The 24,527-nt window shown below is 38.3% G+C and overlaps 1 protein-coding gene across 4 annotated transcripts in view; it reads left to right on the forward strand.

Moving 5' to 3' along the window:
* The window catches only part of caska (calcium/calmodulin-dependent serine protein kinase a), a 410,842-nt gene that overhangs the window by 84,396 nt on the left and 301,919 nt on the right, over positions 1-24,527 (forward strand). For all 4 annotated transcript variants that reach the window (XM_072260443.1, XM_072260444.1, XM_072260445.1 and 1 more), the window contains exons 3-4: positions 11,342-11,447; positions 13,050-13,127. In XM_072260443.1, coding sequence (XP_072116544.1) covers positions 11,342-11,447; positions 13,050-13,127 — 184 coding nt within the window. The remainder of the gene's footprint in view (positions 1-11,341; positions 11,448-13,049; positions 13,128-24,527) is intronic.

The raw sequence follows: 24,527 nt of genomic DNA on the forward strand, positions 1-24,527 counted from the left end.
AAGTTCCATCAATGCTGTCTTCGAAACATCTTAAATATCAGCTGGGAAGATAGAAGAACCAACGTAAGTGTGCTAAATGAAGCAAAAACAACAAGCATTGAAGCCTACGTCATCAAGAACCAACTAAGATGGAGCGGTCATGTTGTCGGATGAAAGACGAACATCTGCCAAAACAAATCTTCTACTCCCAGCTTAAAGAAGGCAAACGTAAAAGAGGCGGACAACAGAAGAGATTCAAAGACGTCTTAATAGCCAACATGAAGAAACGTAACATCGACATCAACAATTGCGAAACCAATGCCAAGGACAGGAAAATCTGGCGAGCCATCATCCGAGAAGGAACAGCAACTTTCGAAGCCAACAAATGTGCAGAATTAGCAGAAAAGAGAAGAAAATGGAAAGAGAGGCAGCAACAACCAAAGCCCGATCTGCAATCTGGAACTACCTGTCCTGAATGCGGAAGAACTTTCAAAGCCAAGATTGGACTCATAAGCCACTTGAGAGCCCATAAGTAGATCAACAGAACGAAGACCATCATCCTCGACCTCGAGGGATAGTCATAGTCATACTTTATTGATCCCGGGGGAAATTGGTTTTCATTACAGTTGCACCATAAATAATAGTAATAGAACCATAAATAGTTAAATAGTAATATGTAAATTATGCCAGTAAATTATGAAATAAGTCCAGGACCAGCCTATTAGCTCAGGGTGTCTGACCCTCCAAAGGAGGAGTTGTAAAGTTTGATGGCTACAGGCGGGAATGACTTCCTATGACGCTCTGTGCTGCATCTCGGAGGAATGAGTCTCTGGCTGAATGTACTCCTGTGCCCACCCAGTACATTATGTAGTGGATGGGAGACATTGACCAAGATGGCATGCAACTTAGGCAGCATCCTCTTTTCAGACACCACCGTGAGAGAGTCCAGTTCCATCCCTACAACATCACTGGCCTTACGAATGAGTTTGTTGATTTTGTTGGATAGCCACGACGACGACAAGATCATGTACTTTATTCCGTATACTGCATGCATTCAAATATAACACCTTACTCATCACCTTTTTTGATTTCCCCCCCCCCCGTTTCACTTTAACTCATCTGACCAACTGCAGTTTTGCTCTATATCGTCTGCTTGACCTTCCTCACAGCCTCACTAGACACTGCATCTATTTGTATGTCATCTGCCTCATCCTCAGCCCTATTACTCTGGTTCACATCACTTGGCCAAATTAGCTTAACACCCCGCTCCCCAAACAGCTCTAGCAAACCTGCCTGAAAGGATATTAGTTTCTACCCCCTCCACCAGGTTTATGTGTAACCTGCCTTTTTTTGTACAGGTCATACCTTCCCCATTAGAGATCCCAATGATCCAGAAATCTGACACCCTGCCCCTACACTAATTCTTTAACCACACATTCATCTGTCACACAATCATCCTATTCTTAACTCACTGGCACGTGGCACAGACATTAATCCAGAGATTACTACCCTGGAGGTCTTGGCTTTTCAGCTTTCTATATCACTCGTTTTTTTTCAGGACCACCTCTTATTTCCTGTCTGTGCCATTGGTACCAATATGTACCTCAACTTCTGGCTGCTAACGCTTTCCCTTTAGAATGCCATGGACCCAATCTGAGACATCCCTGACCCTGGCACCTTTTCTCTAAATTCAGCAATACTTTAACTACCTTAATGTACTTGTACATGAAATGATTTGTCTGTAGGGCATAAAACAAAAGTGTTCCACTTTATCTTGCTACGCATGATATTAAACTAAGATCTTCCACCTATATTTATATCCTCGGCAAATTTGGAAATCTAATATGTTCTTTTATTCTCCCTGGCCATTAATGTAAATAGTGAAGTTGTGGGCCATGAGCTAATTCCTGTTGCTGCTTCCATTTTGAAAAGGACCCATTTATTCCAGCTTTATTTTCTATGACACAGTTTTCAATTCACTTTAACACACTTCCTCTGATATCATGGAAGAGGGGAGACAGCAGCTTTCATCAGCAAGGGGTGAAGAGAAAAATTGTAATGTCATGTAAAGTAGTATGCAGTAGGGATTCATCCTGTTCCTGGCACCCAGATTCTTTGAGCAGTAGGGCATGGTGGCTTCACACCACGTTCCCAGCATAGCAGCACTGTTGGTAATATATTTCTCTACATAGAAACATAGAAAATAGGTGCAGGAGTAGGCCATTCAGCCCTTCGAGCCTGCACCGCCGTTTATTATGATCATGGCTGATCATCCAACTCAGAACTCCGCCCCAGCCTTCCCTCCATACCCCCTGACCCCCGTAGCCACAAGGACCATATCTAACTCCCTCTTAAATATAGCCAATGAACTGGCCTCAACTGTTTCCTGTGGCAGAGAATTCCACAGATTCACCACTCTCTGTGTGAAGAAGTTTTTCCTAATCTCGGTCCTAAAAGGCTTTCCCTCTATCCTCAAACTGTAATGATGTGAAGACTCATTTTATTGCTAACTCTATTTGTCATCAGAACCGATCCTGTGTGCTGAGTGGGTTAGCAATGTATTCTCATGTTCTATTGCTCTATTTTTTTCTGCTTTTAACTGAATAGTGTGATCCTTTGCATGAAAATCCTGAGTATAATGATGAATCATACAAGGGAGTATTGCACTCAGCCCCAGCTGAAACAGTCTAGATTAATCAGGGATAAGGGAATCAAATGTATTATATTCAAGTTAGCTGATCTGGATTGCCATGTGGAATGTGAGGAGGACACAGCAGTACTTCAGGGGAAAAATGTGGTCTGGCTTGGTGAATAGCTAAATGTGTGACAGGTGTTCAAAGTAAAATTTATTATCACAGTACATACATGTCACCACGTACAACGCTGAGATTCTTTTTCAGTGGGCATACTTAGCAAATCTAAAGAACAGTAAACAAGATCTGAACTGTAAACTATAAACAGACTGCAAATGCAGATAACAAATAGCAATAAAGAATATGAAATTATAAGATTAAATAGTCTTTAAATAAGTGTAGTTATTCCCTTTTGTTCAGGAGCCTGACGGTTGAGGGCTACTAACTGTTCTTGAACCTGGTGGTGCAAGTCCTGAGGCACCTGTACCTTCTACCTGATTGCAGCAGTGAAAAAACAGTATGCCCCAGATGGTGAGGATCTTGATAGCTGCTGCTTTTCTACAGCAACGTTTCATGTAGATATGCTCAATGGTTGGGAGGGTTTTACGCGTGATGTACTGTGTTGAATCCACTACCTTTTGTAGGATTCTCTGCTCAAAGGCTTTGGTGTTCCTGTACCAGACCATAATGCAGCCAGTAAGCACACTTTACACCACATATGTATAGAAGTTTGCCAAGCATTTTCTTTCTTTCTTTTTAAATCTTTTTATTGAATAAGTATACAAAAAAGTAAGCCATATAGGCACTAATACACTGTTAGAATATAATAAAATTACAGGAGATATTAATACAGAAAAAAAAAGATACAAACAATGTAATTTAAACATAACATACTAAGGTAACATAATAGTATACTAATTTTATATATATATCAATAGAGAAAAGGAAAAAAAAAAACCACCGTGCAACTAACTAAAAGCAAAGCAAAGCAATGGGCTAACTTGGAACCAAGTAGAGTTAAAGAACTTAAAATCACGTCCTCAAACCCGACCTCATTAAAAACAGTAAAAAAAAAAAAAAACAAGGGTATATAAATATGGAGCAAAAAAGAAAAGAAAAAAAAATTACATTAATTGAAAATATTGAATAAAAGATATCCAGGTCTGTTCAAATTTAAGTGAGGAATCATAAAGATTGCTTCTAATTTTCTCCAAATTCAAGCATAATATCGTCTGAGAAAACCAAAAAAAGGTGGTTGGAGCACTAAGCTCTTTCCAATGTTGTAAGATACATCTTTTCGCCATTAAAGTAAGAAATGCAATCATTCTACGGGCTGAAGGAGAAAGATTACTGGAAATTTTAGGTAATCAAAAGATAGCAGTAATAGGATAAGGAGAGATATCTATATTCAATACCTTTGAGATAATATTAAAAATGTCTCTCCAAAAAGTTTCCAGAGTAGGACAAGACCAAAACATATGCGTTAAAGAGGCTATCTGCCCCGGACATCTATCACAAAAAGGATTAGTATGAGAATAAAAGCGAGCTAATTTATCTTTGGACATATGTGCTCTACGAACAACTTTAAATTGAACTAGGGAATGTTTAGCACAGATAGAGGAAGTATTGACTAATTGTAAAATCTGCCCCCAGTCATCCACGGAAATGATAGACCCCAATTCCTGTTCCCAATCTACCCTAATCTTATCAAATGGAGCTTTCCTAAGTTTCATAATAATATTATAAATAATAGCCGATGCACCTTTCTGACATGGATTAAGGTTAATTATAGTATCTAAAATGTATGTAGGAGGAAGCATTGGAAAAGAAGAAAGTATAGTACTTAGGAAATTTCTAACTTGTAGATATCTAAAAACATGTATTCTTGATAAATTATATTTATTAGATAATTGTTCAAAAGACATAAGGGAACCATCTAAAAATAAATCCAAAAACCGTGAAATACCCTTAGTCTTCCAAATTTGAAAAGCACGATCCGTAAAAGAGGGAGGAAAAAATGTTACCCAAAATAGGAATCGCTAGCCCAAATTGGTTAAGATCAAAAAATTTTCTGAATTGAAACCAAATACGTAAGGTATATTTAACTATCGGGTTAGATACCTGTTTGAGGCGTTCCAAATCAAAAGGAAGAGAGGAACCTAAAATAGAGCCAAGTGTATAACCCTGAACAGATTGTAATTCCAATGCTACCCATTTAGGAATGGATAGTTTATCCTGGTCAAGTAACCAAAATTTCATATGTCGAATATTAATTGCCCAATAATAAAATCTAAAGTTAGGTAATGCTAAGCCTCCATCTCTCTTAGCTTTCTGTAAATGTATTTTACCCAGTCTCGGGTTTTTATTTTGCCAAATAAATGAAGAAATTTTTGAGTCAACTTTATCAAAAAAAGATTTTGGAACAAAAATTGGTAATGCCTGAAATATATATAGAAATTTTGGTAGAAAAAACATCTTAACTACGTTAATATGACCAATCAAAGTTAAATATAAAGGAAACCATTTAGATGAAAGTTGAATAATATGGTCAAGTAAGGTTAAAAAGTTAATCTTAAATAAATCTTTGTATTTACAAGTAATTTTAATCCCAAGATATGAAAAATAATTATTAATCAATTTAAACGGAAAGTTATGATATATGGGAAGTTGTTTATTAATCGGGAAAAGTTCACTCTTACTAAGATTTAATTTATAACCTGAAAAGAGACTAAATTGTGCTAATAACTCTAAAACAGCAGGGATGGATTTTTGAGGATTAGAAATATATAAAAGTAAGTCATCAGCATAGAGTGATATTTTATGGGACTTTAAGCCCCGAGTTATCCCAGTAATATTTGGAGATTCTCGAATGGCAATTGCAAGAGGTTCTAATGCAATATCAAATAATAAAGGACTAAGAGGACAACCTTGTCAAGTACCTCGAAAAAGAGGGAAAAAAGGTGAGCTTAGAGAGTTAGTACAGACCGAGGCCACAGGAGAATGATATAACAGTTTGATCCAGGATATAAATTTCGAGCTAAAATTAAACATTTCAAGCACCTTAAATAAGTAAGGCCATTCTACTCTATCAAAAGCTTTCTCAGCATCTAAAGAGATAACACACTCAGGATCATTTTGTGAGGGGGTATAAACAATATTTAACAGTGTGCGAATATTATAAAAAGAGTAACGACCTTTAATAAAACCCGTTTGGTCTTCCGAAATAGTAAAAGGAAGTACTTTTTCTAATCTGTTTGCTAATAACTTAGAAAAAATTTTAGAATCAACATTTAATAAAGATATTGGTCTATAAGATGCACATTGAGCAGGATCTTTATCCTTCTTTAATATTAGAGAGATTGACGCTCTATTGAAAGATTCGGGAAGTTTACCAAGTTTTAATGAAGCCTCGAAAACCCTACAGAACCAAGGGATTAATGAAGGTGCAAAACATTTATAAAATTCTACGGTAAACCCATCAGGGCCAGGAGCTTTCCCCAAGTTCATAGAGGAAATAACATTCTTAATCTCATCAGTGGTAATGGGAGTATCTAGCATAGAAGACATATCCTGTGAAATCTCAGGGAAGTCTAGGTTATCTAAAAAATCATTCATATATTTAGAGTCTCGAGGAGACTCTGATTGATATAAGGAAGAATAAAAATCAAAGAAGGTTTGATTAATCCCCGCATGATCAAGTATCAGTCGGTCATTTTGATTATAAATCTGATTAATTTGAGATTTAGCATAATTAGACTTCAATTGGTTAGCCAACAGTTTGCCAATTTTGTCACTGTGTACATAAAATTCACTTCTTGTTTTCTTTAATTGGTTTACAATCGAGGACGAAAGTAATAAACTGTGTTCCATTTGAAGTTCAGTTCTTTGTTTATATAACTCCTCAGAGGGAGCTGTAACATATTTCTTATCAATTTCCTTAATCTTGTCCACAATTACCAACTCCTCCTGCTTCAGCTTCTTCCTCAAAGCAGCAGAATACGAGATAATCTGACCAGGAATATAAGCTTTAAAAGTATCCCAAAGAATGTTCACAGAAATATCCTCTGTATAGTTGATTGTAAAAAAAAAGATCAATCTGATCATTCATAAAGTTAACAAAGTCCAAGTCCTGAAGCAACAGCGAATTAAAACGCCATTGTCTATTATTTTGTGTATTGGCCTGAATTTTAATCGAAAGCTTAAGTGGAGCATGATCTGAAATGGTTATAGAGTCATAATCACATTTAATCACTGAAGAAATAAGATGAGAGTCAATAAAGAAATAATCAATTCTTGAATAGGAATGGTGAACATGTGGAAAAAAAAGAAAACTCTTTTTCCTGAGGATGCAAAAAACACCAAATGTCCGTCGAGCCAGAATCAGAGAGGAATGAATTAATCAAAGTTGCAGATTTATTAGGTAAGGTCCGTAGAGGAGCCGAACGGTCCAAAGCTGGAGATAAACAGGTATTAAGATCTCCGCCCCAGATCAATGAAAACTCATTCAAATTGGGGAACTGATTGAATTATGATTTATAAAATTCTGGACAGTCCATATTGGGAGCATAAACATTAACCAAAACTACCTTTTTATTAAATAGTAGACCACTAGCCAGTAGAAATCTACCATTCGAATCAGAAATAATATCATGTTGTATAAAACTAACTGAGGAGTCTATAAAAATAGAGACGCCTCGAATCTTAGCGTTAGAGTTCGAATGAAACTGTTGTTCCTTCCAGAATTTAAAAAAACATAGTCTGTCCCCCCTCCGCACATGGGTTTCTTGTAAAAATAAAATTTGTGCTTTAAGTCTCTGGAACACTTTAAAAACTTTTTTCCTTTTAATAGGATGGTTAAGATCATTAGTATTCCAGGAGACAAAATTAATAATAGACTCCATAAACCCTAAAGTCAACCTGCAACAAGGAGGATTGATGATAGGCTCGACCCACGAACCCGGAAAGGGAACAGAACAAATAAGAGATACCGGGAAGAAGAATGCAACCAATACTTCAATAGTGTACATAGCCCAAGAAGAAAAAAACTAAAATGTGAAGCCCCTCCCACCACCCCCCACCCCATGACCCCAAGGCTAAATCTAACACAGACCCGCCAGAAAGGAGCAAGCACTAAAACTACCCCTATGACTTCCGATAGACGCTCCCTAAAAAAAAGTGTAAATATAAAAAAGATCAGCTAGTTATAAAACAGTAAAAGAATAAAAAAGTAAATCAGTTAAAACAAACACTTAATATAACAGAAAAAGCCAGAAAATATTAAAAAAAACCGCAACAAACCCCAGACCCTATGAATAAACAAAAAAAGAAATGAAATTATTAACATAAACTAGTTATGAAAACCTACAAAAAAAAGTAGATTTAAAAACTACAAAATTTAAGGCCTCAAAGGAAATACGTAGAATGACGCTGGGGGAATAACCACCCAGAATCCCCTGGGAAAAAGAAAAGAATGACGCAGATAGAAAGAAAGTTTAGCAACCATATTAATTAATCAAAAATAAACTTTTCTGCCCATCTAAGGCAAAAAAAAATTAAGGCCGACAAATTCACAACCTCCGATCAAATGGAGATAGTTAAAAATTACGATTAAGATGTTGAAGGTGAAAATTGATCCAGATAACTCTGGGCATCCGATGGAGATTCCAAAAAAACGGAGGGCTCCATCTGACGTACGAATCCTTAGACGTGCTGGGTAAAGCAGTGCTGGTTTTAAATCCATCTTGTAGAGTTCCGACATCACAGATCTGTAACGAACCCGTTGATCCCGAATTGGTTTACTGAAATCCTCCACGAATCGGAACTTAAGATCCAAAAAATCAATGTAACCTTTAGATCGAACGAAACAGTTTCTCCTTGTCTTGAAAGTAATGAAAATGTAAGATGACATGTCGAGGTTTATCTGACTTAGATGAGTATGATGGAACTCTGTGAACACGATCCAATAACGGTGGTTGGTCAGGAAATACAGTAGGAAATGCATCTTTTAAAAGTTGAGAAAAATACTTCATAGGGTTATCAGATTCCACAGCTTCACGCACCCAATCATTCAAAGATTCTGCCGTCGCATTCTGGATTCTAAGTCAGAGTTTTTAAAGGTCAGAAAGTCAAGTTTCTTCATTACATTAATTGTTTCTTCAATTTTCTCCATCTTAAGTTCATTTTGTTGCATGGATTTTTGAAGATCAGATATAGCCAACTGATGTTCCGTAATAGATGATTGTATCTTATCGATTGAATCAGCAATTTTCTGGAAATTAATTGAAATTTCCGCACGAATCAGCTCCGTAATAGAGGTTGAAATTTCCCTTTGAATTAGATCCGATATAGCTTTCACAGTCACCAGTGGTTCAGTCGGAGGAAAATCGGTACCTTTCGGTCTAACCGGAAGTTTGCCGTCCTTCCAGTTTTTTCCATTCTTAGACTTAGCAGACCTTAAAAGCATCCGATTATCAAAGAGCCCAATTTATTTCAAAATATTGTAAAAGTCGATGCCTTAATGGTTAATTAAAATATAGCTGATCATAAGAAGAAAAACTCAGAGGTAATGGAGCGAGTCAAGAACACGACTTCACTCCATGAGCTCTACCAGAAGTCCCGCATTTTGATGACATTCTGAATCTCTGCAAGCTCCTGAGAAAGTAGAGTTGCTGTATTGCTTTCTTTGCAATTATATTTATGTGATGGGTCCAGGACAGGTCCCCTGAGATGGTGAACTCAGGAATTTAAAGTTACTGACCCTCTCCACTTCTGAAACTCCAATGATTACTGGCTCATGGACCTCTGGTTTCCCTCTCCTGAAGTCAACTGTCAGTTCCTTGGTCTTACTGACATTGAGTGAATGTGGGAAAATTAAGTACATTTTGGTAGAAAAATAAAGGAGGAATGCTTTTTAAGTGATAAGTGAAAAGTGTTGGCATTCTTAGTAATGTCGGTGTTCTTTGTACATGAATTGTAAAATGACCATAACCGGTTATGATATCATTATGAAGGCTAATGATATCTTAAACTTTATTGCAAGAGGATTTGAGTAGAAGAGTAGAAATGTCTCAAATATGCAGAGCCTTCTAAGACTGTTAGTTTCAGGTCTGATCTGCCAATATAAGGAAGGAGACACATATAATAAAGTAGATGAAGCAGTAATTCAGTACATTGATTCCTGAGATTTGAATATGAAGAAAGATTAAGCAAAATAGGCCTATATTTTTCCAAGTTTAGAAGTAACAAAGGTGATTTCACAAACTTACAAAATTCTTAAGGGGCTTGATATATTCAAAACAGCTGATGTTTCCCTTGGCTGGGATGTTTAGAACCAGACATCACAATATCAAAATTATGGGTATGTCATTCGGGAATAGAGAAGAAAAAGGAAGCAGAGGAGTTAAACATTTAATGGGGAGAGAGTGAATAAGGAAGAAAAAGAATGCATGCAAAGAGGATATTAGGAAACAATCACAAGAAAATCTGCAGATGCTGGAAATCCAAAGCAGCACATACAAAATGCTGAAGGAACTCTTTCTACCTATGTCAGCTTGCCTCAGGTTGAGTGTCGTGTGTAGGTGAAGGTAACTAGTACAGAACTGCTAGATTTTTAGGTGCTAGTGTAAAGAAGGGCCAGCTGAGTAAATCACCCCTGTTTGTGAATAGCCTTCTGGCAAGTTTGATTTGCTTTCACTTGATGAATCCAAAACTAGTGCCCTCATGGCCAGGGAACTTGACACTGGGACCTTCTGCATGCATCTGCCAGTACGTGCATGCACTTTGGTATTGTGAACCTGATCTCCATTTGTGAGCAATTAGCCTTGTTGCCTTTTTGCTATCTGGGGAGTAAGATTGCTTGATTTAAAAAAAAATGTCTTGATTGGAATGCAGAGATAGACTGATGCCTAGAAAGGCAATCTTCTGTCAGCCCCTGCAAACACGCCTGTACCAGATATGCGTGTTCTTCACCAGTGGAGGTCATGAAGGGAACTAAATCTACGGGTTGACAGGCGTGCACTGTGGAGAGGACATACTAGTTTCACAGTGGCACAGTATTGAAGGCATTCTACATTCCACATCTGAACTACATTCACCATCCTACAGCAATGTTGCCAATCCAATGACAAATGGAGCTCATCTAGTTTCCTGCCCACTGTTTTTGAGCCTTTGAAGGTTTGAGGGTAACTTTGTGCAATAGGATAATGGATGTTTTCTGATGAAGGGTCTTGGCCAGAAACGTCAACTGTTTATTCATTTCCATAGATGCTGCCTGACCTGCTGAGTTCCTCCAACATTTTGTGTATGTTGCTGTGTTGGAAGTTTCTGTGAATGTATGTTACTGTGCTAGAATTATAAAACTAAACCTAACTAATTTGAATATCCTGAAAGCTGTCTTACAAAGATTCATCATCAGTCTTGCCTTTCCTACTTGGATTAAGCTGGCAGTTTCAATACTTCTAATATAACCACCTTATTTGCTGCTCTTGAGCGTGTGTCTTTGATTGTCTGTTCAAAATGAAAGCTGTATATAATGAATTTTGATAGAGCACAGGTGCACCATCTATGTTGCTTATGAGAGAATTTTCAGTTTATAGATTTACTTTATTTGTGACAGCTATAACTTGCAATCTAAATATTCCTAAACATTAGTCCTGTTATTTACACACAATGGAGCTACTCAGCCATGAAATGTTAACATTCTAAATTACAAGATATTTCCTTTTTCTCAGATTTAAAGAGGGAAGCCAGTATCTGCCACATGCTGAAACATCCACACATTGTAGAATTATTGGAAACGTACAGCTCAGATGGAATGCTCTATATGGTCTTTGAATTGTAAGTAGCTTGATTTTGTGCTGTAGTTATTTGTACGTTTAAACTGTTTGTAAGGGTTGAAAATTGGGACTATTAAAGCACATAAGGAATAGGTTATTGCTAAAGTGCTACTTTAATTTAATCACTAAATGTGGAGATGCTGGCAAGATTCTGGCCATCCTTTATTTGATTCAGCAGATGCCTATACTTGACATTTTTAATTCAACATTTACAAATCTCAATTGTAATTTTTTCCCAACATGAATTGCTTTTCACAAATTTGTGCCAGTTGATCATAATCGTTGCAAGTTAAATGCTCAGTCTCTTAAGTTGTTTAAAAAAACAGGTTGGAAAACTCTGGAAGCGCTTAGCAGGTCATGCTTCTGTATAAAGAGAAGTGGAATCATAGACCCTTTACCAGAACTGAAAAGATAAAATTGAGTTTTAAGTTGCAGAGAGTGAGAGAAGATGGGTTGGACAAAATGATCTTGTTTCCTAGGGTGATAAGACATGGAGGCATACAGCAACCACTGAGTCCAATGCCGCTATATCATTCCTTAGGTAAGGGAACCAAACTTCTGAAGAGTACTCCAGGTGTAGTCTCACCAAAATTTGATATAATTGAAGCTTTCTAAACCCCAGCCTGTTTCCAATAAAAACCAACTGGGAATTGCCTTAACTATTTGTTACACTTGCCTGCTAACTGTATGTGATTCATGTATAAAGATAACTAGATCCCTTTTTGCTTTGCTCAAATGCAGTTTTCCAGTCAGATAAATTGCCTTTTGATTCCTCTTATTGATATGCATGTCTTCACATTTTATGACATTAAACTTCATTTGCCAAGTTTCTATCACTCACCTGATCTGTATCCCTTTGCTGAACCACTATGATCATTGCAAAGACATGAACTACCTACTGTAAATTGCCTCTCAAGTATAACAGACTATCAAGCACACCAGGGGCAAATTAGTGGCCATTTCTTCACTAATCTTACTTTAATCTAACTTTAGTGCCCCTTCAGCACCCCCTATATTCTCCTGTGCAATTATGTGCAATTGGGCACGTGGCCAAGTGGTTAAGGCATTGGACTAGCCACCTGAAGGTTGTGAGTTCAAGCCCCAGCCGAGGGAATGTGTTGTGTCCTTGAGCAAGGCACTTAATCACACATTGCTCTGCGACGACACTGGTGCCAAGCTGTGTGGGTCCTAATGCCCTTCCCTTGGACAACATTGGTGTCGTGGAGAGGGGAGACTTGCAGCATGGACCAACTGCTGGTCTTCCATACAACCTTGCCCAGGCCTGTGCCCTGGAGAGTGAAGACTTTCCAGGCGCAGATCCATGGTCTCACAAGACTAACGGATGCCTTAAATTGTGCACTTGCAGATCATTTTAAAGTATTTGATTGAATAATTTTCAGAAAAACATTGTCATGTACCTCCTGTGTTTTAGGAAAAAAAAGGTAATGCAATACAAAATAGTTGCACATAAATATACAAAATATTATTCCTTTAATTCTGCATACTGGATAGTGTGACATACTTGAGCTATTTTCAACGTGTTAACGGTTAAGATGTGTTAGTTTCAAATATGATATTAAACTTGTGCTTTGTTTTATTATAGTATGGATGGTGCAGATCTCTGCTTTGAAATTGTAAAAAGGGCAGATGCAGGTTTTGTTTATAGCGAAGCTGTTGCCAGGTATGTACCTTATTATATTTACTTCATCATTAAATTGCTATTGCATCGTTGGAGACCAATTGTGGTTCGCCTCATTGCCATTAAAATATGTTGGTGCATTAATATGTTGTATAACTAAATAAGATTCATTTTTTCCTAGCCCATAAGTAAAGAAAGATTTTCTATGCCACCATAAACATAAAAATTATTAATGTGTATGTAAACAATCCAGCTCAGGATTTGCTTCACATTGTTATAGAATCGTAGAGCACTACCATGTGGATGTGGGCCTTTGGCTCAATGCCTGTGTTTGGCTGATATCCCTCAAAGCCCTACTCCTACATGTACCAATCTTATTGTTTTACCTGCCTCAACCACTCCCTCTGGCAGCTCATTCCAAAAACTCACCACACTGTGTGGGAAAAAGTTGCACCTTTTGTCCCTTTTAAAATCATCTCTCATTGGAATTCTTCTCCATAAATTAATACATAAATCACAGGAATCCATTAGGGTGAAGGATGTGTGAAAAGCCACAAAAGAAGATGGAAATGGGATTTATAAAAATTTTCATGAAGCTCTTGTTAGTTGCTTAAGCATAAGTGTCAGAATCTGTAACATTGTGACAGTATGTAAGTGCCATCACAAAGCCACGCAAGTGCCATCACAAAGACACAAAAGTGCATGTACTTCCTTAGAAGTTTGCATAGATTCAGCATGTCATCTGAACATTCACAAAAACTTCTGTGGATGCACGGTGGAGAGTATCCTAACAAGTTGCATCACGTCCTGAAATGGAAACACCAAAGCCCAGGAATGGAAAAGTCTGCAGAGAGTGGTGGATATAGCCTGGTCCATCACAGGCGAAGCCCTCCCTCATTTGAGCACATTTACATGGAATGCTGCCACAAGAAAGCAGCATCCATCATCAAGGGCCCTCCCCTACCATCTAGGACATGCTGTCTTCTCAGTGCTATCAGTGGTCAGGAGATTCAGTAGCCTTGGGTCCTACACCACCAGATTGAAAGTTCAAAGTGCATTTGTTATCAATGTATGTATATCATATACAACCTTAAGATTCATTTTCTTGCAGGCACCCACAGGAAAACAAAGAAATATTGTAGAACCCATGAAGAACCGCACAAAACAAAGATAGACAAACATGCAAAAGAGGACAAGCATACAAATAATATAATAAAAAATAAAGAAATAATGCTGAGAACATGAACTGCAGAGTCCCTGACAGTGAGTTCACTGGCTGTGGAATCAGTTCAACACCGAGGCGGTTGAAACCAGTCCAGGCTGCAAGGCAACAGCTGCTCCTCGACTTGATGGCATAGGACCCAGGACTCCTGCTGTGTCCCACCCGATGGTAGTAGCAGGAAGAGAGGGAGACGGGTCAAATGCAGACAGACAGGACGGGCACAGGTGGGGCAACTTGGCTGGCACAGAGTAATGAAGCTGAAAACCAGTTCATTTTCCACTCTCGGTCTTCGATGTTTCAATCTGGCTTGAAGTTCACCCCGGCCATCTCTTCCGCTCTCTCTTCTGGCGATGATGGGTGAGTTTCATCCATTTCAAGGTGCCATGCCTATGCTCCTGAGAGTCAAGATTTCCGAGTCCTTCAAGAGATCATAAAATCGCTAGTTTGTTTAGATGGTTCAAAAGTACATTTCTTAAAAGGAAATTATAGGCTCAAATCATAGTTCAAAAGAAGTATATCTAGTAGAACAGTGGTTTTGTGAGCTGTCTGCAAACTGTCACATATATCGCAGTGCCATCTTCACTAATTATTACCCTACAATGATCAAGTTCCTGAACCAGTGTGGATAACTTAACTCACAACTCTGAACTGATTACAAAACCTATAGACTTACTTTCAGGGATTCTGCAACTCGTGTTCTCAGTATTTATTTTATTTTTGTATTTGCACAATTTCTCTTTTACACATTGGTTTTTCTCAGGCTTTATAGGTTTTCGTAAATTCCATTGTATATCAATGTTTTTGTGAATGCCTTCAAGAAAATGAATCTCAAGATAGTATATGGTGGCATGTACGTTCTTTGATAATTTACTTTGACTTTGTTTGCTTTGCCCTTTAGTGTGAACTGGCATCCTATAAAGATGTCAATGCATGAAGATCAATTCTAGTCATTCACAATGGGTACATATATTTCCAATAAAGGAGTAGCTTCTCTAGTATCACTGCTGATTAACTGGACTTTGAAAAAGTGTAGTCGTTCTGCAATCACGCGATTTATTTGTGCACAAGGAGAGCAGCATAGCCCCTTTCACCAAACTGTTCTAAGGTCTGAACAAAGCAATGCCATTTTTTCCAGAAATTGACTAGTTGAAATCAGATGTTGACAATTGGTAACCTTGTGGATGTTCAAGTTCCTTATTTGCATAATCAATCACCAATCACACTACGATAATACAGGTGTTAATAGCCAATAGAATCTACATGTTAAAGACAATGTACTTCAGAATTAGTTAAGTAACTGACCAATAGTGTCACCCCAGAATCGTTTGTTCGCATCCTAATCTTGGTTTGGTCTGCCAAATGGCTCTGACCCCATTCTGTGCAAAGGGAAGCTGTGCTCTTCAAATACCTTTCTTGCCTAGGCTGACTGTGCACTGTCCATAAGCTATCCCTGCCTGGACATAATTTTAACCTTTGCCTTACCACAACTTCCTCAATAGCAGCTTCTGATAGCTCTATATGTAATTCAACATAAGTATGATATACTCAATATCAATTATTGTATATCCATTGACTAAATACAATGTTTACACTTATTCTTTGCCTGTAGAGATGAAAGTTGTGAATATTTAACTTTGAAGTAAACTAGTTTCTAGAAATATACAAAGATTCATTAACATCTGAAGATAGTCTTGTGTTAACATTTCCTGCGAAAATGTTTTTTTTATTTTTGATCCTTTCCCTCTCCCTTTTAAGTTTCTTTCATTCCTTTTAATTCTGCATTAGAACTGTATAACTTGAGTTTAATATAACCAATTCAAAAATGTCCTTAGAATTATTTTGGCTTTGTGATATAGTTAACAAGCAGCACCTTCAGGTGGAAGATAAAGAATTTGTTTGTATTTATGCTGTACTTAGCACTAAAGGAAAGATATTGAGATGTAGTTTCTAGCATGGGTATAAAATAAAAACATTGAAATTTGAGTTTCATCCTTTTTAAAGGCTTCAGGGTCTCAACTTTTGTCATATTTACTTTAATTCTACAGTTTCTGGAGGAATATTATAGTAAAACTAGTAGAGAGGGTGGAGGGGGAAGCAATTAATCCATATTGGTCTCTGAACAAATGAGCTCCATCAACACAAGAAAAGGTGTCTCGTGTATAATAACGTATTGGATCAGCGCTTTTAAATTTAACAAAAATAGTCGAAATAGAGTGCGTAAGTTAAGTATTTTGTTCTTTTGAAGTTCAGAATCTGGAATCGGGTGAAAATAAACACCTGACTCCAGACTCTGAAGCACAAAAGTACAGATACTTAACCATATTAAAATTTCTTTGACTTCCAGTTGAGCCCAAAAGTGTAGTTTTTTTTTAAAGTTGGTTTGTGTATTCGTTGAATCGTGATCATGAATCTTAATCATGTACTTTAACATAAAACAATCTCAGGCAAGAGCTTCCTTCCCAAAGCTTGTCATTTTCAGTGCCATGAATTTGGGGGTGAAGTGAGATGTAGGAAGGTGGGGGCACAGAATGAGCCCTGCGTACAGAACTACTGGGGGTGTAGTTGGATGGGGAACTTTGGCAGCTAAACCAGGGCTTCTGGCTGAGAAAGTTAAGTGTCAAAAATAGAAGCATTCAAAAACTATTAATGAAACCCTTAAAATGAAAATAACTTCTAACAAAAGTGTTTGAAACATTCTTTTAAAATCCGATTGATTAACTGCATATTTACTTGATTAATTTACCCAAAGATGAGATTAATCACTTTGTTTATTATTGGAAGGTGAAAAAGTGATTTAAAAAATTAATTTAACATAAGCCTCTAATTTATTTTTCATTTCATCTCAGGCCACTATGATTTCAAATGCTGAAATCAATAAAATTGATCATGCTGTATTATACTGCTTCTGATTTAAAGAGATTTATAGTTTCTGAAACTGAAATTGCAATTTAAATGCTAGCCATTTGTGGAGCTCAAGTTATCATAGGTAGGATAAGCTCGGCATAGGTGCAGCTGGCATTTTTTTTTAAACAGGAAACTATGGATTCCTTCTGTAAAATTGTATTCTTGTTTGGTGGTGGTGCTGTTGGTCTAAACATTGTAAGGTATTTAAATCTTGAGTCGTTCACTATTTCCTGAGATTTTATTTTAGAAATATAGGTTACAAGTACCTGTATGTTTAAAACCGAAAACGCAGAATATTGGGTCAACTGGTATGTGCAAATACTTGGACTGTGTTTTAATACTGTCTGAACTTAATTAAATTGAAGCAAAACTTTCAACTAGATCTAGAATTCAAACTTGTTCTGTTTTTGGAATAAAATCTTTCCACTTGATGACATCTGTCATTGAAAGGTAGTTTTTGGTTTAAAAACTAAAGCTGCAGGATCCAGAGTTCTATAAAGAGATGTTAAGACCATTGTAACAAGAGGATTGTGAAAATTCTGTGTTGAATAGACTCAGACAAAGTTGGAGTATTGTTTAATTCCTGGCCCCATACTTTAGAAAAGATGTAAAAATGTTAGAATGCAGGAAAAGGTTTACCAAAATAGTTCCAGGATTGAGGGACTTGAGTAATGTAAATAGATTGAAGGTAGTGAGGAAATCCAATGGGGATGTGTAGCATCACAAAGAGCATAGATTGGGCAACTTGAGAAAACCTGGCATTGATGGATGGATCAAGAACTCGGGGACGTAGAATGGAAGTGATGGAATTAGGAACAAAAGTGACACAATGAGTTTTCTTTTTCATGATGGAGTGATGTCGTACGGTCTATACCTTGTGGTCTTATGAGTGATTAGTGTTTGGAATGTACTTCAAGGAATATTGATAAAGGCAGATAAAATTGCTTTGTACAACAGTTTGATGGGTATCTGAAATGAGTGAAATTGTAGAGTTGTGTGAAGAGAGTTGGGGACAGGACCAGCTAGATTATGGAGCTGGGTATGGATTTGGTTTCATTCCATAGTACAAACATTTTTGTGATTTTGGGCTATTATTTTATGTTTAATGTGTATTAGAATTGCTATATTGTTCAGACAATTTTTGATTTTAGCTGTGGCACACTATAACTGTCAGCTTGTCTGAACATTTTCCCAAGCAAATTTCAATTTCTAAAGATATTTAATTTTAAGATCTTTGATTTTTGAAATGATTACAAGTGTGATTGTAATTTAAGTAATTTTTGTGTTTGTCTATTATTAGGAACAACCAAAAGCCCTACTCCTGTATCTGATTCTTGTATTTGAATTTAGTGTTAGAATACAACCACTTTGGAAAATCTCCTTAATCCTCTCTGTCCTACTCCAGTAACCTTCAACACCCCTGACTTTGTGCATTGGCTGCTGAACCCAGTTCGCCTTGGCATTTCAAAATGTGACTATAGCTCTCTAAAGGACCCTTGTATTTGTAAACAGCAGTTTAACAAAAACTTAGCTGTTTATAGGTAGTCCAGCACTGACTGCTATTCATCTATAACCCTCTATCTGTACATGAATACGACAGTTTTCAGCAAACAATGGTACTAGCAGTTGGCATCCTTAAAGCTTAAACTGTTCATAATTTCATATTTTTATTGACTTCTTTGTTGTAATCTTAGCCAGGTCCATGCCACCCAAATCTATTTCCTCTGATGGTTCTTGTTTTTGTGTGTTTTCATAAAGTCCATCTGGTCATTAATAGTTTCAGCTATGACCAAGAAACTTGTACTTTTTCAGATATCACTTGAACAGAAAAAAGTATTGACCAATTTCCCATTGCCAATAGATTATTGGGATACAGAAAATGAACTGAGCAAGTGTACAAATGGTTTGATTATTAGAGCAAGTTAATCAGTAAGCATTCTGTGGAAGTGGTATCATCCCAAAGCAATTCTACCACCATCAAAGACAGGAGTGTGATGGCATACTCTTGCTAGATGTATGTAGCTTTGGTCATGATTGAGCATCTTTGGGAAACAATCAATTTGATCAGTACTCCATCCACAAGATTAAAATTCTACATGCTCCACTCCTCTGTTATTATATTGCGGCTATAATATGTTCTACAGAAATGAAGCATTGCAGAAATGACAGTGCTTCTTTGGCAGCGTTTTCACTGCTTATGAGGAAAGAACAGCGTGTGCATTGAAGTAGTATCACTTCTGACTTCTCCGCTGGATTACGTATCATCTTCACCTGGACGTGCATCACTTTTCATTTATTGCTCTATCAAAACTAGCAAACCTCTGTATTCAGTTAGATGTTTAGCAACATGTTGGCATCCTAAGAATATCTCATCCTTTTATTAAAACGATGCAAAAAGTGGAAATCTTCAGGACTTTTCATGGTAAAGTGTCTGCTAGAAGGATAGAAAATTGATAAATGGTATTTCGAGACGGGGAAAGAAAGAAAATTCACAATTAGGAGTATAATTTGTTAAAATGCGTAGCTTTTTTATTTTGTAAGGCATCAAAGTAGTATTACTTAGATCATAAGACATAAGAGCAGAATTAGGCCATTCAGCCCATCGAATCTGCTCTGACATGCATCATGGCTGATCCTGGATCCCATTCAATCCCATACACCTGCCTTCTCACTATATCCTTTGATGCCCTGACTGATCAGGAAACGATCAACTTCCACCTTAAATATGCTACACAGGGCCTCCACCGCAGTCTGTGGCAGAGCATTCCACAGATTTACTACTTTCTAGCTAAAAAAAAATTCCTCTGTTTAGAAACGCAAACAAGAGGAATTCTGCAGATGCTGGAAATTCAAGCAACACACATCAAAGTTGCTGGTGAACACAGCAGGCGAAGCAGCATCTCTAGGAAGAGGTGCAGTCGATGTTTCGGGCCGAGTCCTGACAAGGGGTCTCGGCCCGAAACGTCGACTGTACCTCTTCCTAGAGATGCTGCCTGGCCTGCTGCGTTCACCAGCAACTTTGATGTGTGTTCCTCTGTTTAGAACTCTGTACTGAAGGGTCGCCCCTCAAATTTTGAGGCTGTGCCCTCTAGTTCTCGATACTCTCACCATAAGAAATATCCTCTCCACATCCTATCTAGGACTTTCAACATTCGGTAGTCCTCAATGAGACCCCGCCCCCCACCCTCCCCACCCCGGCATTCTTCTAAATTACAGTGAGTACAGGCCCGAAACCGCCAGAAGTTCCTGATTTGTTAACCCCTTAACCCCTTCATTCCCGGAATAATCCTCGTGAACTTCCTCTGGACTCTCTAATGACATGCATCCTTTCTGAGATATGGGGCCCAAAGCTGTTGACAATACTCCAAGTGCGGCCAGTCTTATAAAGGCTCAGCATTATCTCCTTGGTTTTATATTCTATTCCCCTTAAAATAAATGTTAACATTGCATTTACCTTCTTTACCACAGACTCAACCTGTAAATTAACCTTCTGGGAGTCTTGCATGAGGACTCCCAAGTCTCTCTGCACCTCTGATGTTTGAACCTTTTCTCCATTTAGATAAAAGTCCACACTATTGTTCCTTTTACAAAAGTGCACTGTATTCCATCTGCCACTTTTTTACCCATTCTTCCAATTTGTCTTAAGTGCTGCTGCAAGCATATTGCTTACTGAGCTCTACCTACCCCTCCACCTATCTTCATATCATCCGCAAACTGCCACAAAGCCATCAATTCCATTATCTAAATCATTGATAAACAATGTGAATAGCAGCAGTCCCAATACTGACCTCTAAGGAACACCACTAGTCACCAGCAGCCAACCAGAAAAGGCCCCTTTTATTCCTACTCACTACCTCCTGCCTGTCAGCCATTCTGCTATCGATGCCAGTATCTTTCCTGTAACGCTGTAAGATTTTTTTCTTGCTAAGCAGCCTTGTGTGGCACCTTATCAAATGCCTTCTGAAAATCCAAGTAAATGACATCCACTGCCTCTTTGTCCACCTTGCCTGCTAATTTCTCGAAGAACTCTAACAGATATGTCTGGCAAGATTTCCCTGTACAGAAACCATGCTGATTTAGGGTGGTTGTTGGTTTACTTGTCAGCATGGTTTACTTGTTCTGACTTGGGGAACCATTGGCTTCATCCTGGCTCCTGGCACAATAGTTGCAGAAGTCCCATTTTATTCCCCTTTATAATTTCCCTGTAGCTCAGAAACTTTTTTTTAATCTCATGCCTTTCAGCACCCTTTAAAATCAGAATAAGATTTTATTATCACTGACATTTTGTAAAATTTGTTTTGCAGCAGCAGCACAGTGCAAGAAATAAAAATAAGTTACAAAAATTAATAATGCAAAAGACAAATAACTAGGTAGTGATCGTAGGTTCATGGACTATTTAGAATTCTGATGGTGAAGGGGAAGATACTGTTCTTAAAACATTGAGTGTGGGCTTTCGGGCTCCTGTACATCCTCTCCAGTGGTGGTTATGCAAAGGGTCACATCCCAGATGTGAGGGTCTTTAATGATGGCACCGTCTCTTGAAAATGGTGGAAAGGATTGTGCCTGTGATGAAACTGGCTGAGTCTACCGCCATTTGCTATCCTCTGCATTGGTGGTTCCATAGGAGGCTCTGATGCAACCAGTCAGAATGCTCTGCATTGTACATCTGTAAAAATTTGAAAAAGTCTTGCAAACATGGTTGGATGACTGATTTCTTGGTGGTTGAACATTTCAGAGACAGTTATCATAACTCACTGACTGTTATCATAGTCTTGGACAGAGATAAGAACAGACAGCATGGGAAAATACTTAATTTGGGGAAGGCATATTATATTGCTATTAGATAGGAACTTGGGAGAGTGTTAATTGGGAACAAATGTTGGGAATTGTACAATGGAAATTTGGAGTTTTCAAGAGCATTTGCAAAGGGTTCTGGATAGGTTTGTCCCATTGAGGCAGGGTGGGTGAAGGAACTGTAGTTGACTAGAGAAGTGGAACATCTGGTCAAGAGAAAAAAGGGAGCATTTTTCAGTGTCAAAAAAGCCAAAGTAAATCCGCTTTGATTCAGTGTTGTAAAACAAAACATTAAAACTTCTTTGATAATGAACCTTTGAGTACGAGGTTAATGGCAGGATTTTTAGCAGTGTGGAGGAACAGAGGAATCTTGGAGTCCACATTCAGAGTTGCTGCTGAAGTTAATAGGGTGGTTAAGAAACTTTGTGTGTTCATTAGTGGGGGTGGGGGGTTGAGTTCAAGAGTCACGAAGTAATATTGCAGCTGTATAAAACTCCGGTTAGATCACACTTAGAGTATTGTGTTCAGTTCTGATGACCACATTGGGAAGGATGTGGAAGGTTTAGAGAGTGTGTAGAGGAGATATATCAGGAATTTGTCCGGATAAGAGCTTGTTTTATAAGGAAGGGTTGAGCAAGCTAATACTTTGGAGTGAAGGAGAATTTGAGGTGACTTGATGGAGAGCATATGACATCTAGAAGCATATCGAAACATAGAAAACCTACAGCATAATACAGGCCCTTTGGCCCATAATGCTGTGCCGAACATGTACGTACTTTAGAAATTACCTAGCATTACCTGTAGCCCTCTATTTTTCTAAGCTCCATCTACCTATCCAGGAATCTCTTAAAAGACCCTGTTGTATCTGCCTCCACCACCATCGCCGGCAGCCTATTCCACGCACTCACCACTCTCTGCGTGTTTTTTTTTAAAGAAAACAGCAACTTACCCCTGACATCTCCTTTGTACCTTCTTCCAAGTACATTAAAACTGTGCCCTCTCGTGCTAACCACTTCAGCCCTAGGGAAAAAGCCTCTGACTATCCATGCAATCAATGCCTCTCATCATCTTATACCTCTCGATGAGGTCATCTCTCATCCTCCATTGCTCCAAGGAGAAAAGACCAAGTTTACACAACCTATTCTCATAAGGCATGCTCCCCAATCCAGGCAACATCCTTGTAAATCTCCTCTGCACCCTTTCTATAGTTTCCACGTCTCCTTCCTGTAGCATGGTGACCAGAACTGAGCATAGTACTGCAAGTGGGATCTGACCAGCTATATAGCTGTGATGCATCCAAGTAAGATGCTTTCTGTGGTGTGTCAATTAAAAATTGGTAAGGGTTGATAGGGACATGCCAAATTTCCTTAAGCTCCTGAAGAAGTAGAGGTGTGGTACGCTTTCTTGGCCAAGTTCTCAGCAGGTAGGACGAGGACAGACTATTGGTGACGTTAACACCTAAGAAATTGAAGCTCTCAACCGTCTCAAATTCAGCACCATTGATGTAGACAGGAGCACATGCCCTTCCTGAAGTCATTGATCAGCTCTTTTGTTTTGCAGACATTGAGGGAAAGATTGTTGTCTTGGCATCATGTTACAAAGCTCTCTATCTCCTTTCTGTACTCCGACTCATTGTTATTTGAGATACGGTCATCTGTGGTGGTATAATCTGAAAACTTGTAGATGGCATTAGAACAGGATCTGACCACGTAGTCATAAGTGTATAGTGAGCAGAGTAGGGGTCTGGGGATGCAACTTTCTGGAGCACCAATATTGAGAGCAGTGTTGTTCTGCAGTAGGCAAATTGCAGTGGGTTGAGGTTGTTTGGGAGGTTGAGTTAATGCATGCCATGATCAGCTTCTCAAAGCACCTTCATGATAGTGGATGCCAGAGCCACTGGGCGGTAAGCATTAAAGCTCATTGCTTTTTTTTTTCTTGGGTACCAGGATGATAGTAGTTGTCTTAAAGCAGGTAGAAACCTCAGGTTCTTGCAGGGAGAAGTTAAAAATGTTTGCAAATACCCCTGCAGCTGATCTGAGGGCACAACCAGAGTCACCATCTGGGCCAGATTCTTTCTGCGGGTTCACATTCCAGAGGTCTGATCTTGCATCCCAGAGGTGACTGGTGGTTCAGTTGCATTGGAAGATATTGTAGTGGGTGTTAACATGCCAATCTTCTGTTCAAAGTGTGCATTGAGTGTGTTATTACACACGAAATGCTGGAGGAGCTCAACAAGACCTGCTGAAGGGTCTCGGCCGAAACATCGACTGTATAATTTTTCATAGATGCTGCCTGATCAGCTGAGATCCTCCAGCATTCTGTGTGTGTTGCTTGGATTTCCAGCATCTGTAGATTTTCTTTTGTGTGTTATGCTGATCAGGAAAGGATGTGTTGTTGTCAGTGATGATACTTAACTTAGTCTTTTCTAGCCTATAAGCTCTAGCACAGCTGACCGCAGATCTAGGACTCTATTTTGGACTGGTATTGTCTTTTGGCATCTGTGATAGCTTTACAGAGGTCAT

Source organism: Mobula birostris, chromosome 6, assembly GCF_030028105.1.
Source record: "Mobula birostris isolate sMobBir1 chromosome 6, sMobBir1.hap1, whole genome shotgun sequence".
Classification (NCBI taxonomy): Eukaryota; Metazoa; Chordata; class Chondrichthyes; order Myliobatiformes; family Myliobatidae; genus Mobula; species Mobula birostris.